The 14256-nt window shown below is 42.2% G+C and overlaps 1 protein-coding gene across 1 annotated transcript in view; it reads left to right on the top strand.

Annotated features, from left to right (window-relative positions):
• The window catches only part of Agbl1 (ATP/GTP binding protein like 1), a 791956-nt gene that overhangs the window by 41399 nt on the left and 736301 nt on the right, over nt 1-14256 (top strand). The window contains exon 5 of the mRNA XM_036170190.1: nt 1344-1437. Coding sequence (XP_036026083.1) covers nt 1344-1437 — 94 coding nt within the window. The remainder of the gene's footprint in view (nt 1-1343; nt 1438-14256) is intronic.

Below are 14256 nucleotides of genomic sequence, written 5' to 3' on the forward strand. Positions count from 1 at the left end.
AGTTCAAGAAGCCTGTGGGTTCTGTTTCTTTTATGAGTTATAATCTACCATTGACTGTTTCAGCAAGCTCTCTCAACACCTACTTCCTTCTGATTAGTTGTTTGTAGCCATAATGGGTTTATGATAGCCAGTGAACTTGTTGGCAGCAGCCAGATGCCATGTTTGGCAGCTACCCAGTAAGGGTAAGCCCAATGAGGTTTCTGCTGGTATCCTCCCCCAATTTCAAGTCTAAACTTCCATGTTAGAATCAGAGGTATTAAAACTATACTTTCACCAAGTCCACTTGTTTCCTTAATTCTTTTTGAATCATCTGCCAGAATTGTTATTCTAGTGTTACATTTCAAGTTAGAAGTAAGGACCAAATTAGTAACTGTAAGAGTGGGAAGATGGATGGCCACCACCAGGGTGCCAAATTCACCCAGTTAGTTTGGGTGGTGATATTCTGTACTCTTTTCAGTAGGAATGCAGACAGAGGAACATGTACTCCTTATAGCATTGTAACTCCTTATAACAGCCAAGGCGTTGCTCTCAGTCCCTGTCTGGTAGATAGTACTATGGTATTACCACCTCCAGAATTACATTCCTTTCCTGAGGCCTGAAGTAAGGCAACCTAAGACACACCTGTTCCTCTCTTTGCATCTTTGAGATGCCTTGTTCCCACTCATTTTCTCAGAATAAGTCAGGCCCAAAGTACCAGGCAGTCCTAGATCTACCCTCTCAGACTCACCAGTACAAAGGAGGAAAAAGAGGAGTCACTTTATCGGGGGGGCATTTTTCTTCCTTTACACTTCTTTGTCCCCTCAAACATTTCTGTATCTCCTGGCTTCCTCTTCCGTGCTCGTCTCAAATTCAGCTGAGGTGAGAAGGGTTATGGACCATATTGGAAAGAAGCTGGGGCATCCTGGGAGATGGCAGTGACATCTGGAAGGTTTTATCTGGTATGCTCTTGGCTTTCTATCATTTAGATCTATATCCACGGTTTAATCCCCCCCCCCCCCCACGCACACACATACACACACACTCAACTGTCTGAAAAGGCAAACGTTCTCAGGCAGGTTATCTTGGAGCATAAGGACTCATTCTTCTATTGGTATTCTAATAGAGGCCAGTCAACTCATTGCCTCAGGCTTGGGGGGATTCAAGTGTTAAAATAGAGAACTTGAAACTGAGGTAGAAAGAAAGAGCTACCTACTAGGCTGCTCAAAGAGGCTTTAAATTTTGTTGTTTTTTATTTTTCACTGACATGCATGAACCCCCTTAAAGTCATCAATGATTAAATCTAAAGTTGTATTAACACATCTTCTTGTGACAATAGCTACTGACTAGGGTGTTTTTGTCTTCAGTCACCACAGGAGCCATGCTTGGAATTAACGGAGCCATGGAGCTGCTCTTCAAGGTCATTTCTCCTTACACGCGAAAGCACACCAGGACAATCAGGTACAGGGCATGTTCATGGTGCCCCTGGGCACTGTGTGATGGATGGCAAGATAAAGATGGCTGCCCTTAGATCTTGATGCCTCCAGTCCAATCTGGCAATGCCTTCTTCCTTGGAGATGTACGGTGTCTGCATCTCTACCTGCTCCCAAGTTTCTCATTTCCTCTTATCCCCGTAATAATTCCAAATGAACATAGAACTTTTAAGCTAAAATACAGGCAGCTTGATCTAAGGTTACAGTGCTAGGGAATGGCAGAGGTGAAGTTTAAATCCATATCATTCAGACTGGAAACCTCACGGTCTCTTTTGTTGTTGTTGTTGATTTTGGTCTGGTGCATTCAGATGAATCCTTTTTACCTGCAGTGATAAATGAGCATAATCCTCACAAGATAGCCCAGAAGTGACAGGGTCTCAGAAGAATCAGCCAGTTCAACTTCGTAGATGAGTTCCGAGCCTTCTAATAGTTCATCATGGTTGTGTGCTGGTCTTGTTACATGGTTTTATGATTGGAGAATGAAACCTGGCCCCTTCTTTCTCTGCCTCTGCATCCTGGAGTGGAGTGAATCACTGAGTTAAAAAGGGAGATGGTTTCACATAAAGGCTTTAGAGATATTCGGTACCATTAAGATCCATCATTTATGGGAGTGACTCAGCGAGGACCTTGAGAGAATATTAGAAGAAATTCAGCCAATTTCTAAGATATATGGGGTCATTTGGCAAGTCGCATTTCCATGCCCAGCCATGATATTTTCTGTATCCTAGCATCAATCTTAGGCTCGTGTTTCACCTGATTATTTTTCTCTTGGGTCACCACAGTTACGCCATCATCATCCATTCTCACCTATGGTTCTCTACACCAGCATTTCCTGAAGTGAAATACATTATATATCAGCCAAAAAAAAAAAAAATGGCCCCATCAAATAAATTGAGAAGTTCTGGGTTAAACAAAGTGAAATAGGCTTCTTTACTGTACAGCTTCCCAGAGCCTTTTTTGTAAAACTTATACACACTGGGCCTATCTCTGTAGTGTGCTCCATTCCAAGACCAATTTGGTCAGGAAATGCTGCCTCTTACATACCACCTTTTAAAAGGGGCTAGAACAGTATGCATTTCATTTTGGATATTTACACTCTTGTAGTGGATAGCCATCCCAGCATTGGCCTGGAAGTTCTAACCCCCATTGAGGCTTCGGTAATGGTCACGCCCACAAGGCAGGGCGGAGGAGGAAGCAAATTGTTGCAAAGTAGAAGTCAACACAACTCTCCAAGGCTCACTTATATGGTAGGTGAAAAACCTCAGGGTCAAAACCAGGGGTAAAAAGAACCCCTTTATTTTCTTGTAGCTTTACTTTATTTTGGTCTTAAATGTCCATTGCATCAGATGACAAAACTTCACATCAAGAATCAAGTCAGATTAGTGATTCTTTAGGCCACGACTCCTTCCTTCCTATTGCATTCCTCTTCTGGGCCTACAGTCTAGATTTTAAGAAGCTGTGGGGGGCAGTGAGAAATGCTGGTGGAGAACACAGCTTGTCCTTAGTTGTCTATGCCCATTGGGGTGCTCGAATTTTGGGTATGTTTAATTTTGACACTGTACACTGCCTTTGCTGCTGAGAGCTGCAGTCTCAACATGTCCTTTGGTCACTAACACATGAGCTTTACACTCCTGTCCTAGTCATAACAGTGTCTCTAAGATTCTGTTGCAATTGTTTGTTTTTTCTTGTATACTATGTGAAAATCAATGTACTGTTCACTGTGCCCTTGTACAGATAGATGAGCCTCTCCCAGTAATCTCTTCCTTGCCACGAGTACCATGTTGCCCTTGTCCTTGTCAGTTAACCTTGGGTCTCAAGGCATGGGGCCCTATGGTTTTCCACTCCTGATGGCTTCTGTTGTCTTTGTTATTAAAGCCAAGATTGGGAGGATGAAGCAACAGAAGCACCATATGTAAGATAATCCTAAGACATTGAAGCATAGACATACTCTTCTTAGGGACAACTACTGTGGCCCTCTGCATCGCTTTTCTTTCCTCTTGCAAAAAGCCAAGTTCAGGTGCAGATCTGATCAAGGGGCCTCAGAACCAGAGGCAGAATGCTCCTAAGAATAGGAAATTGCCAAGGATCTCAGGGGTATTTTTTAAGCGCCATACCATTTCTGTATGCTTGGTCAGTCTTAGAAATTTTGTGCCAGATGGTCCCCCTCTTAAGCAAAATGCCAGACTAAAAACCAAATGTCACAGAGGAGAGGCCTCTTCCCAATGTAGCTGCCATTGCCACAGTGTTGATTAGGTGCCTAGCACAGCATTCAGCTCTTAACAACCCTTATCTCATTTGAGCCTCTTTTTGTCTTTGAGGCAGGTGCCATGATTGTGCCTAAATTTACAGGGGAAAACAAGGGAAACTGAAAGAAGTTGAGTAACCTACCAGGGGTTTAAGTGAAAGAGCCAGGATTTAAGCGCTGCCTGATACACGAGCCTCAGCTGTTAAGGCACCGTTGGAGTATCTTGCAGTCTGTTTCCAGTGTTATATCTCTAAAGCCACCATATGTAAGACAATCATAAGTAGTTAAAGTTTGCTTAAATTTCCTTTACCATCTAAATGGTTCATATCCATGGAACAATTTGCTTAATGATAGGGAATCTTTCTCTTCAATTGAACGGCCATTTCCTCTCAAAGGCTAAATAGCTGTTCTCCCTGCTTTTGAATTTTTCCCCAAAGCTACTTTGTGTTCTAACCTCCAGTCCCTTACACCCCTACTTTCCAGCTAGAAGATAAGAAATGAAGGCCCTGAAACCAGAAGATGTCCCCTAGCAGCTCTAGCTGATTCTTTTGTGAGCTGCCTCACCTTCCCTAATTGACTCTGGCATTTCTCAAAGTGTGAATGTCAAGTCTTACCTTATAGGTTTGTTGTAGACATTAGAAATAATGGCTAGAAAAGTCTGTGGGATTTGACATGGTAGGATATGTCAATCACCTGTAATAGAGATACAGCGAGGTGATAGGCTGCCTGCCTGAGGCCAGACAGCTTCCATAAGTACCATCTCCCAAATCTCAACTAAGATAAACCCCAATAAATTCCACTTAATTTCCTGCACTTGCATACCAGGAGGTTTGGAGGATTCTTCCAGGGGAGGATTTTGTAGCATACCTGTAGGACATGAATAGCCCTCCTGAGTATCATCCTGCAAAGCCTTGCAAGCTATGGGAGAGTTATTCCAGCATGCCTTTGTGAGAGTGGGTGCCCAGTGTGGTGCCACTGTGACTCCTTCCTCCTGTGGAGATTAAACCTGCTCTACTTCTCCTATGGGTCCCTAAAATAGACATGCAGCTGTCCTCTGATCTCCAGTATACTCAGGGAAAGATTTATGACTGCAGTTCCAGCCTTGCTAGGGAGAAAGGGCCTGTGTGGCGATTTGGTGAACCTCTCTCCTCTTGTGGCCTTGTTCCAGCCTGCATGCCTGGAGGACAGCCATTCCAGTCTTCCTTCATTTGCTAGATGCCCACAGTGTTGGCGCTCTTCACCAATGTACTGTTGTGTTGGCTTGTGCCTTTTCTCTTCCCTTTGCTCCCATGTCTGCCATTTTGGTCTGAACGTTCATGATCAGACTTGGAAGGCTATTACAGCCCTGACTAGAAACCATCAAGAATATGCTTCGTTTATCCCTCATTCCTCTTCTCACTATATTATCTAGCTAGATGTTTCTATATGTGGCTTACTCCAGGAATGGTGTTGGTGCTTTATCAAAGGATACAACAGCTACCCAGCCTCCATGTTGGGGTCGGGGGTCGGGGAGAGGGAACCATCTCTCCTCAAAGACGCCCTAGAATTTTTTTCATCCTTTCCTTCCACCCACTTTGTACATAACCTTATACAGTGGTGCCTGAGTATCTTCTCTTCCCTCTAAATTCTCTGCTTATCAAGATAGAAATTGAACCACGTCCTTGTTTTTCCCCATAGGGTCTAGCTCCTAGGGTAGATTCTTAACTAAATTCAAAGATTCTTAATTAAAATTCAAATTAAAAGGTTTGCACATAATAATCATTCTTCTTTGTAAGGTACTATGCCATAATTTGATGCAAGCATGCAATATGTAACGAGTAAATCAGGGCAATTAGTGTTTCCACCTACTAATGTTGGAAACTCTTCACAAAGTTTGCTTTGTGTGTTATTTTGGGCAGAGACAATGCTAACCATTTCTGTATCACTCCAACATTAGTATGCATGATGTCAGAATACTCATCAAAAGAACTATGTTAACTAAAAGATGTTGGTGAACTCTAACATACCAATAAGTGAACTCCAGTATCTGTTGAATAAGTCACTTCAGGTTTAGTGTCATCTTTGTTCGCGATCCTCATGGAGGCTTCTGCCATGTGTCTAAACATACCTGAAAACTCTACCAAGTGTGATAAGAGGGACTGAGGAACCTTGGAGAAGTCAGTCAAGAGAAGAGAAGCTGGAGCCTCAGTTTTAAAGGGAGCATGGTTTTGCTCACTGAAGGGAAGGGAAGTGTTAGAGTCCTGTGTCTTGATTAGTGTTGTCCAGGGGAGCTGACAGGTTGGCAGAAGGAAAGGCTCAAAAATTGAAGGGCATTGCAGGAGTAGGGGCAGCACTGATATGAAAACGTTGCTTCTCTTTGAATTAGGTTGCCTGTGATGGCCCATTAATAGATTCAGCAAGGGCTTTAGAATCTGTGGGGTGCGCTATAGAAATCAGAAGAAGGAAATGACCCTAGGCTAGGGACTTTGGCTTTTTGCTACGTTGGTCCATGGGTGGACCAGTTTGTTTATCTGCACCAAGCTGGCCTGAAGCAGTCCAAACTCACTAAGCAAGAAAATGTCCTGAGGCAAAGGTGCTCAATTCCCTGTAACTTAGAAGAACTTGTGTTGTTCCATGGCTCAACATTCTCTGCAATTCCAGTGGTCCCCTTCTTCCCTAACTTCCATTTTAGTAATGATGATGTCTATGTCCACTTGACATTTCCCAAAACATAGCTACATTCTCTCTGATCCTGCTGGGTCCTCATACCATAATATATCAGATGTTACCAGTATACAGTAGCTCCCAAACTCTGCTAGCTTGCCATGCCTCACAGACTTCTAAGTCATTTAGCATTTCTTAGCAGAGGCTGCTTCTTCAACTCCATTGTATTCCCTGATCATTGCATCACATGTTGAGAAAGAAGATTCAGGATTGTCAATAGGTTGAGATTGTTTCCCTGTTCTTCACTGGCACTGTCTCTGAAGCTTCCCCAATAATATGGAAAGTTGAGAATTGTGTTCTGGACTACGCTGGCCTCATCCTTACACAAGAGGTCTTCTTCAATATCATCACTCCTTGCAGCAGGTCTATAACGCTGGGATTTATCTTTCAGGATCAGGGTCTTTGGCCCATGGACTATCTTGGCATAATTGCAGGTAGTCTTCTGTGCTCTAGAGGACCTGGGATTAAATGTCTTGGCAACAAGAGGCGATGTTGTGTTTGGGTCTCTAACAAGCCTCGTAAGCAAATTCTTCAGTTTAGTGTCCTGCTGGCTGTCCTAATGGCTCCCTGTACTTAGAATAGTGTTAGTGAGCCTCTCCCTCTTGAGCTCCTGTCTGCCAGGCCTCTTTGGCATTTGAGCTTTGCCTGAGTGCAGGATTACTGGGCATTGCTTCATTGGCAGCTATTTATGGTGATTTCATCTTCAGTTTAGGAGCTAGAAAAATGCCCCATACTTCCTCTCCTCCCCAAATTGCTGTCTTTCCAAAGTCAAGCCTTCTGGACTTTCTCTAGCCAGCATACCATTCCATCGTAGCTGATAGATGAATGGAGACTCAGCCAAAGCAATGTAGGTGACACAGCTACTTTGTCACTGAGAGAGTGGGGATTCAAGTTACAGGAAACAGATTCTTCTGTTTCTTGAAGTAGCTGCCATATTTCTCCTGGGTGTTCTTGGCTTCTAGTCCCATTAAAAGCATTACAACCTTCCACTCAATACAAGTAGACTCTGGGTTTTCCAGGGCATGGGCTCATATTGGTGATTCAGAGGTTATGTGCTTCAGAGCCCTTGGACTCAAATACTTTGGAATGCGAACAACAACAACAACAATTCCAGCCCAGCTTCACAAGTGCTGATACTGGGGCTGGACACCATGGGCTCAACTTACCGACGAAGTGATTAGAGCCTCTGCAACCTGACTCCACGCCTGTAGTTGATAGTGGAATGAATAGTTTCCTACATGAATTAAACCCTGGCAGTGAGGCCCAGGGTTGAAATCCCTTTCATCTTCTTCAGAAGCCTCTCACTGTTAGGGCCAGTTATAGATATTCAAGTCACAGGATTGAAAGCTGGAAGCTTCCAAGGAACTTTCCTTCTTATCCATCTCTTCATCTAAGGTGAGGTCAATGAGAAAGGAGGAGCTCATCAAACTCCTAACGAGCTTCAAGACATAGTCCATTACTAAATGGCACCCTGCTGTGTAATACAACACAGACGTGCCTTAGAACTTTATTTGACATTTGATACACTTGCCTTGGAAGTAGACATGAAGATTTACAAACAACAGAGTTTTTTTTGTTTTTTTTTTTTTTTGTTTTTTGGTTTTTTTTTTTTTTGGTCCTTAAACTTTCAAATCTATGCAACAATTAAAATGCAGTGTGTGTGTGACACAAAGGCCCATTCTGATCCAATCTTGGGCCTGTGAAGTGGGTGGGTTTTCCACCCCCTAAAGATGTTCTTATGTGATTTTGCCAGTCAGGGTGTCTGCTTGGATCTTCCTTGGAATCTGTGCAAAGTATCCATTTGGGACCTAGAGAGGCTTGGTCTAGCAGCACTGGGAGCTTGAGGCTCTAGGCCTTCCTTTTGCTCTGTCTGAAGAGCCTTCCATCTCTTTCTTTCTTTCTTTCTTTCTTTCTTTCTTTCTTTCTTTCTTTCTTTCTTTCTGTCTGTCTCTCTGTCTCTCTCTCTCTCTTCCTTCCTTCCTTCCTTCCTTCCTTCCTTTCTTTCTTTTCATTTTTCTTTATTAAGAAATTTTCTACTCACTCCACATACTATCCACAGATTCCCCCTCCTTCCTCCTCCCAGCCCCAGCTCTCTTTTCCAAGCCACCCCACATCACCACATCCCCCAATCAAGGTCTTCCATGGGGAGTCAGCAGAGCCCAGCACACTGAGCCTAGGCAGGTCCAAGCCCCTTCCCATTGCACCAAGGCTGTGCAAAGTGTCACACCATAGGCACTGGGTTCCAGAAGCCTGCCCATAGACCAGGGACAGATCCCGATGCCCCTGCCTGGGTGCCCTACAAACAATTCAAGCCAAACAACCGTCTTCCGAATCCAGAGGACCTAATCCAGTCCCATGGGGGCTCTAAGGCCACCAGTCCATAGTACATGGGCTTCCACTAGTGTGGCCGGTCATCTCTGCACCTCCTCCCATCATGATCTTGAAGTCCCTCGCCTGCAGTATCTCTCCTCTCTCTTATCAGTTGGATTCCTGGAGCTCAGCCTGGTGCCTGGCCATGGATCTCTGTATCTGCCTCCATCAATCACCAGACAAGGGCTCTATGATGATAGCTATGTTATTTGCTAGGCTGTTCACCAGAGTAGACCGGTCCAGGCACCTTCTGGACCACTGCCAGCAGACCAAGGTGAGGTCAACCTTGTGGATTCCCGAGAGCCTCCCCAGCACCCTGCCTCTTCCTATTCCCATGATGTCCTCATCTGTCATGGTATCTTCCTCCCTGCCCTCCCACTCTGTCCCTGTTCCAGCTCAACCCTTCCATTTCCCTATGTTCTTATCCCCCATTCCTTACCCTCTGCCACGCCCCCACACCCAGTCCGCTCATGTAGATCTCATCCACTTCTCCTTCACAGGGTCATCCATGTGTCCCTCCTAGGGTCTTTTCCTATTAGCTAGCCTCTCTGGAGTTGGGGGTTGCAGTATGGTCATCCCTTCCCTCCCATTTAGTATCCACTTATGAGTGAGTACATACTATGTTTGTCCTTCTGAGTCTGAAGCCCTTCATCTCTTGTCACCTGAGGGAAGTAGTCTAGATGTCCTGGGGAGGGGTGGCTCTGGGACTTATGTGTGGCTGGGATGTCCAGAGATTCTAAGACTATTCTTTGACTTATGAACATTGGCTTGACAAGTAGATAATTTTCACTGTTGATGTGGCATTTATTCCTCATGATGACATGATGGGGGGGTGGTGGTCACAATTGGGCTAATATACTGATATTAGACAGAATTCCACACAAAACGGAACAAGCATCATGGGTCCTATGTATACAGGGGGAAGTGACATGCTCTATATGTCCCTTGTGACTTTCTTCCCATTTCCTTTTGTATCTGCTAAAAGCTTCTCCATATTTCACCTCTCCATAGTTACCTGGCCCTGTTTCCATCTTGATATGAGGCAGAGTCTTGGATTCCTTTACTTGCCAAAGAAATAAATCTTTGAGCCCAGCTTGGTACAGTAATATTTCACACCCAAGTTAGTATCTTCCTATTTTACTACAGGTCACACCTTCTTTATAAGATTGTAAACATCCATGCATATGCTGGGGAGTATTTCAAGGGACCGAAGAGAGGTAGAGAAAGACTCTTAGTAGGAAACACTCTTGGGACCATCATTCTTTGCTCATACGGGGCTGGTATTTCTAATAGGCCATGGCCACATAGGGAATGATTCCATAGTTACATACCACAACAAGGTCTTTTCTTGTGGAGCTGAGAGTGATGTGGTGTGGTGTTTTGGGGATGAGTATGTTCAACAAATAAAAGCCATCTAGTCATCCAGAAAGAAAAAAGCCCAGAGAAAGCCATTGTGCATAGTTACTGAAAGCTAATTGTTTTCAAGAGTTTAGGTAGAGATTTCGGGATGAGGGCATCTTGGAGGCTTTTTGCTTTGTTCAATTACAGTGCTATTTTGATACAGGATCTCAGTGTGATCATCAGTTATATTCAACAGAGCTGATGAGAAAAATAGGGAACAATAGATGGCTATTTAAAAGGAGTGAATTATTATGAATTAAGTTTGAATGTCATTCAGATGGTACATCATAGGTATTCAGTAAATGCCAGTTATGTTAATGAGTACTGATGCTTCAGTTTACCTGAGGTTCATCCTTTCAACTGTTAACTTATTCATTCAATAGTATTTGAAGTTTTTATTTTTAGCAGAGATATGTGGGATTTGAGATGAAAAGAAATGACTCTTGCCCTCAAGGAGCTTGTAGATGATACATAACACATCAGCATTCAAATGAGCAAGACAAATGCCATAATGATGGGGAATTCATGAAGGCAGGGTGGGGTCTCAGTGTACTCAGAAACTGGCAGAGAAGAATTTACAAGGGAAGAAGCTTTAGGCATGAAGTAAGGTATTCCCCATATGCTAAGGTTATAAAAAAACAGGCATTTCTGGATAGAGACAGAAGAAAAAGTGGAAACACAAAACCCACACACATTTATTCATGGATGTGCAGGCATGTATATGTAAACACACACACACACACACACACACACATACACACACACACACAAACACACACACACACACAATTTAATGCCTAGTTGGAGGATAATGCAAGAGTATGAACTAAGAAGCTCATCCAAATTGATCTAAAAAACTATTATCTTAGTAGACAATAATAAGAATATCAAATTCTCAAAGAAAGGAAAAATAGATAAACTCACATAAATTTAACTCTTCAATAATGCAAAAATGTAATTTAGATGAAAGCACCAAATTTATAAATCAGAGCAGCAAATATTTTGAAATATGATATAGAATTTACTGTTGGTGAGGATTCACTAAGATGGACATTTTTTTTTGTGCTGGTGGGAATGTAGAAAACATATTCATGAAAACAATGGGGTGAAGTCTACAAAGATTAGAAGGAAGTTTCATTACTCAACTCAATTTTTTTTCACTTCTTGAAATCTGTCCTAAATAATTTTTATGAAAGGTGGATGAAGACTCATGCCTATAAATATCAATCACAGTGTTATTTATAATCAGAAATGATATAAACAGAAAAATTCAATAATATAATCCTTAATAAATATGATATGTTTATATATAACAGAGTTATGTAGCAAAACACAAAAGGGGAAGAGGTTTGTCTTGAAAAATTGCTTGCAATAAAAATGTTGAATAAAAAAAAACAGCTTCAAATTTATGTAAAAATAAGTACAAAATGACTCAGGTCAAGAAGAGAAAACTAGGGATAGATTTTTCTTGCCACATGTAAGAAATAGAAATATAGATAAAACAATGCTTTTAAACATTACAAACATCTGGCAAGATCAAATAGTGATCCTTGAAAGGTAAGTTCATGTATTTCCCCTTATGACTGTCTGAACTTCCAAGGGATAGTTCAGGGGACATTGGTAGTGAGGATCCAGGTGCAGCCCCAAAGAAACCTGTAGTTAAGGAGATAGAATTGAGGAGCCAATGTGAAGTTTGGAGGCTTCAATGTGCATAGAATTTATAGGACAGTGTACTGGAGCTAAGAGCGCTGGGTAGAGAACAGAGGAAGCGAGGGGTGGGTAGGGAAAAGAGAGAGAGAGGGAGAGAATATGAGTAAAAAAATGAGTTCACAGTTGATGAAACTGAGTAATAGAAATTGTGCACAAACCCCTGCAGAAACCTTTATAATGGGGACTAGTCTCAGTTTATCCAGCATTCTGGTGACACTGTAAGTAGTCAAGGGCAAACAAAACAGAAGAAAACAACAACAAAAAACAACTAACTACTATTCCTTATGAATAGATGCAATATCCATAACTTAATTTTAGCAAATTGCTATTACCAGGTCATAAAAAGATCACTAAAAAATTATTAACATTCCACTGTGTATATGTACCACAGGTTCATTTTCATCAGCTCATGGACTTCTCGACTGCCTTCATTTCCTATCTATTGTGATTAGAGCCGCAATCACTATGGGTGTGCAGTGTCTCTGTGAGGTAGTGCATAGCAAGGCTCTGAGACCAGTAGGCAAACATGAGCTTCGTCTCGAAATGGTTCATCAAGCTAATGAGAAGTAAAACAAAATAAAACTTAAAAACAGTGTTCTTTAAAAACATCTTAATTAAAATGCATTTTCATTAATTTTGGGCGTACCTGTAACACATTAGGGTCATGACGATCTCCTATTATACTCTCCCATTTCCTTCCACTCCCTCTTCTTCCTCCCCTCCTGCTTTCACTTCCTTGTTTTTTGCAGGTAGCTACTGCTTTGGTGTGTTCATGACTGCCATGGCCTCATCAGATCCAGAAACTAGCGCTTCCCAGCACTTCTCCCCATCCTGCGACTCTTATGATCTTTCTGTCTCCTCTTCCCTTTGGAGCTTTGGAGCAGGTGTTACAGATGTCCTGTTTAGGACTGAGGACTCAACAGTCACTAATTCTCAGTACTTTGGCCAGTTATGAGCCTCTACATTAACCATCACCCCTGATAATGAGAAGCTACTCAGATTAAGGTCGAGAGCAGCATGAGTCTACGTGTGTGTACATGCATATGTTTAGAGTGCAGTTTGACAACATGGCAATGGATTACATCAGTAATAAATTACCTTATAGGCCTGTGACCTCCCCAAGCATAATCTCTCTTTTTTTATTATTATTACTGACTTTATTTATTTATTTATTTATTTATTTATTTATTTATTTATTTATTTATTTTGATGAAAGTGGCTAATGAGATACTTCATTTCATTTTGGATTTATTTTTTTATTTTTTTATTTTTGAGATTTGGAGTATAATTCTCCTTCCCTATTTTTTTTCACTAACTGCCATTGCATATTTGTAAACATAACCTGCTCAGTCTGTATAATGTTACTCATGTGTATTTTCAAGGCTGATCATTTGGCACTGGACAACCAATTGCTGTGCTCTTCCTCAGGGAGGACCGCCTCTTCTACTCCCAGCTTGCTTCAGTTGCCTATAGTTCTTTGTGTAGGGTTGACTTGTGGGCATTTCCCCATCCAGTTTAGCGTGCACAGGTCACATTTGGGCAGTCATAATCTGTTGACTTGATTTATAGGTTCTGGCTTGTATTCCCTGCTGTGAGCTGGTCTCATATCCAATCAGGAAGTGATTATTTACCACAGTGTGTCATGACTGCATCAGTGAACACACTCTGTCTGCATGCTGATATTGAAACATGCTGGTTTTACAGTGGATAGGGCCACAGATGAAGTTCTTCTCCTACCTTCTGGCACTGTGTTTGGGAGCCACCAGCTTATATCTCAGACAATCCTGATTTTTCTCTATCCAAAGTATGTGGGGTGCATTTAGCAACTGGGTCTTGCTATCTAGCTCTGGCCAGTAACAAATAGCAGCAACAGGAATGTCTGAATTGTTTCTGGAGCCTCTGGGGGTTTCATGGCCACCCAGTCTCAGGAAGATGGTCCACAGCAAGCACTGTTTTTTCCTTCCCTTCCCTTCCCTTCCCTTCCCTTCCCTTCCCTTCCCTTCCCTTCCCTTTCATTTCCTTTTTTTTTTTTTTAAGTTATGGCTTCTTAGAGCAGCATTGTGTACCAAAAAGGAATACCTCCATTTAAACTTTTAAAAAAAATTGTTATTACATAAATTCAGTTAGTTTATAAAGTAGTAGGTTTCTGCATGGCTTGTTTACACATCATAAATTTTAATTGACTTTCCCCACAACCTGCCTCCTTTCCTTTATCCCCCACCCCAGTGTTATTTAAATCCTTACTTAGTGTATGCTTCCTACTTTCATATCACCCATGCTTTCCTGTCCCTCACAAGACCTCCCATGCACATCCCATGGCCCCTTTGTTACTTTTGGGCCTTTAGAGATACCCCTTCC

Source organism: Onychomys torridus, chromosome 1 (assembly GCF_903995425.1).
Source record: "Onychomys torridus chromosome 1, mOncTor1.1, whole genome shotgun sequence".
NCBI lineage: Eukaryota > Metazoa > Chordata > Mammalia > Rodentia > Cricetidae > Onychomys > Onychomys torridus.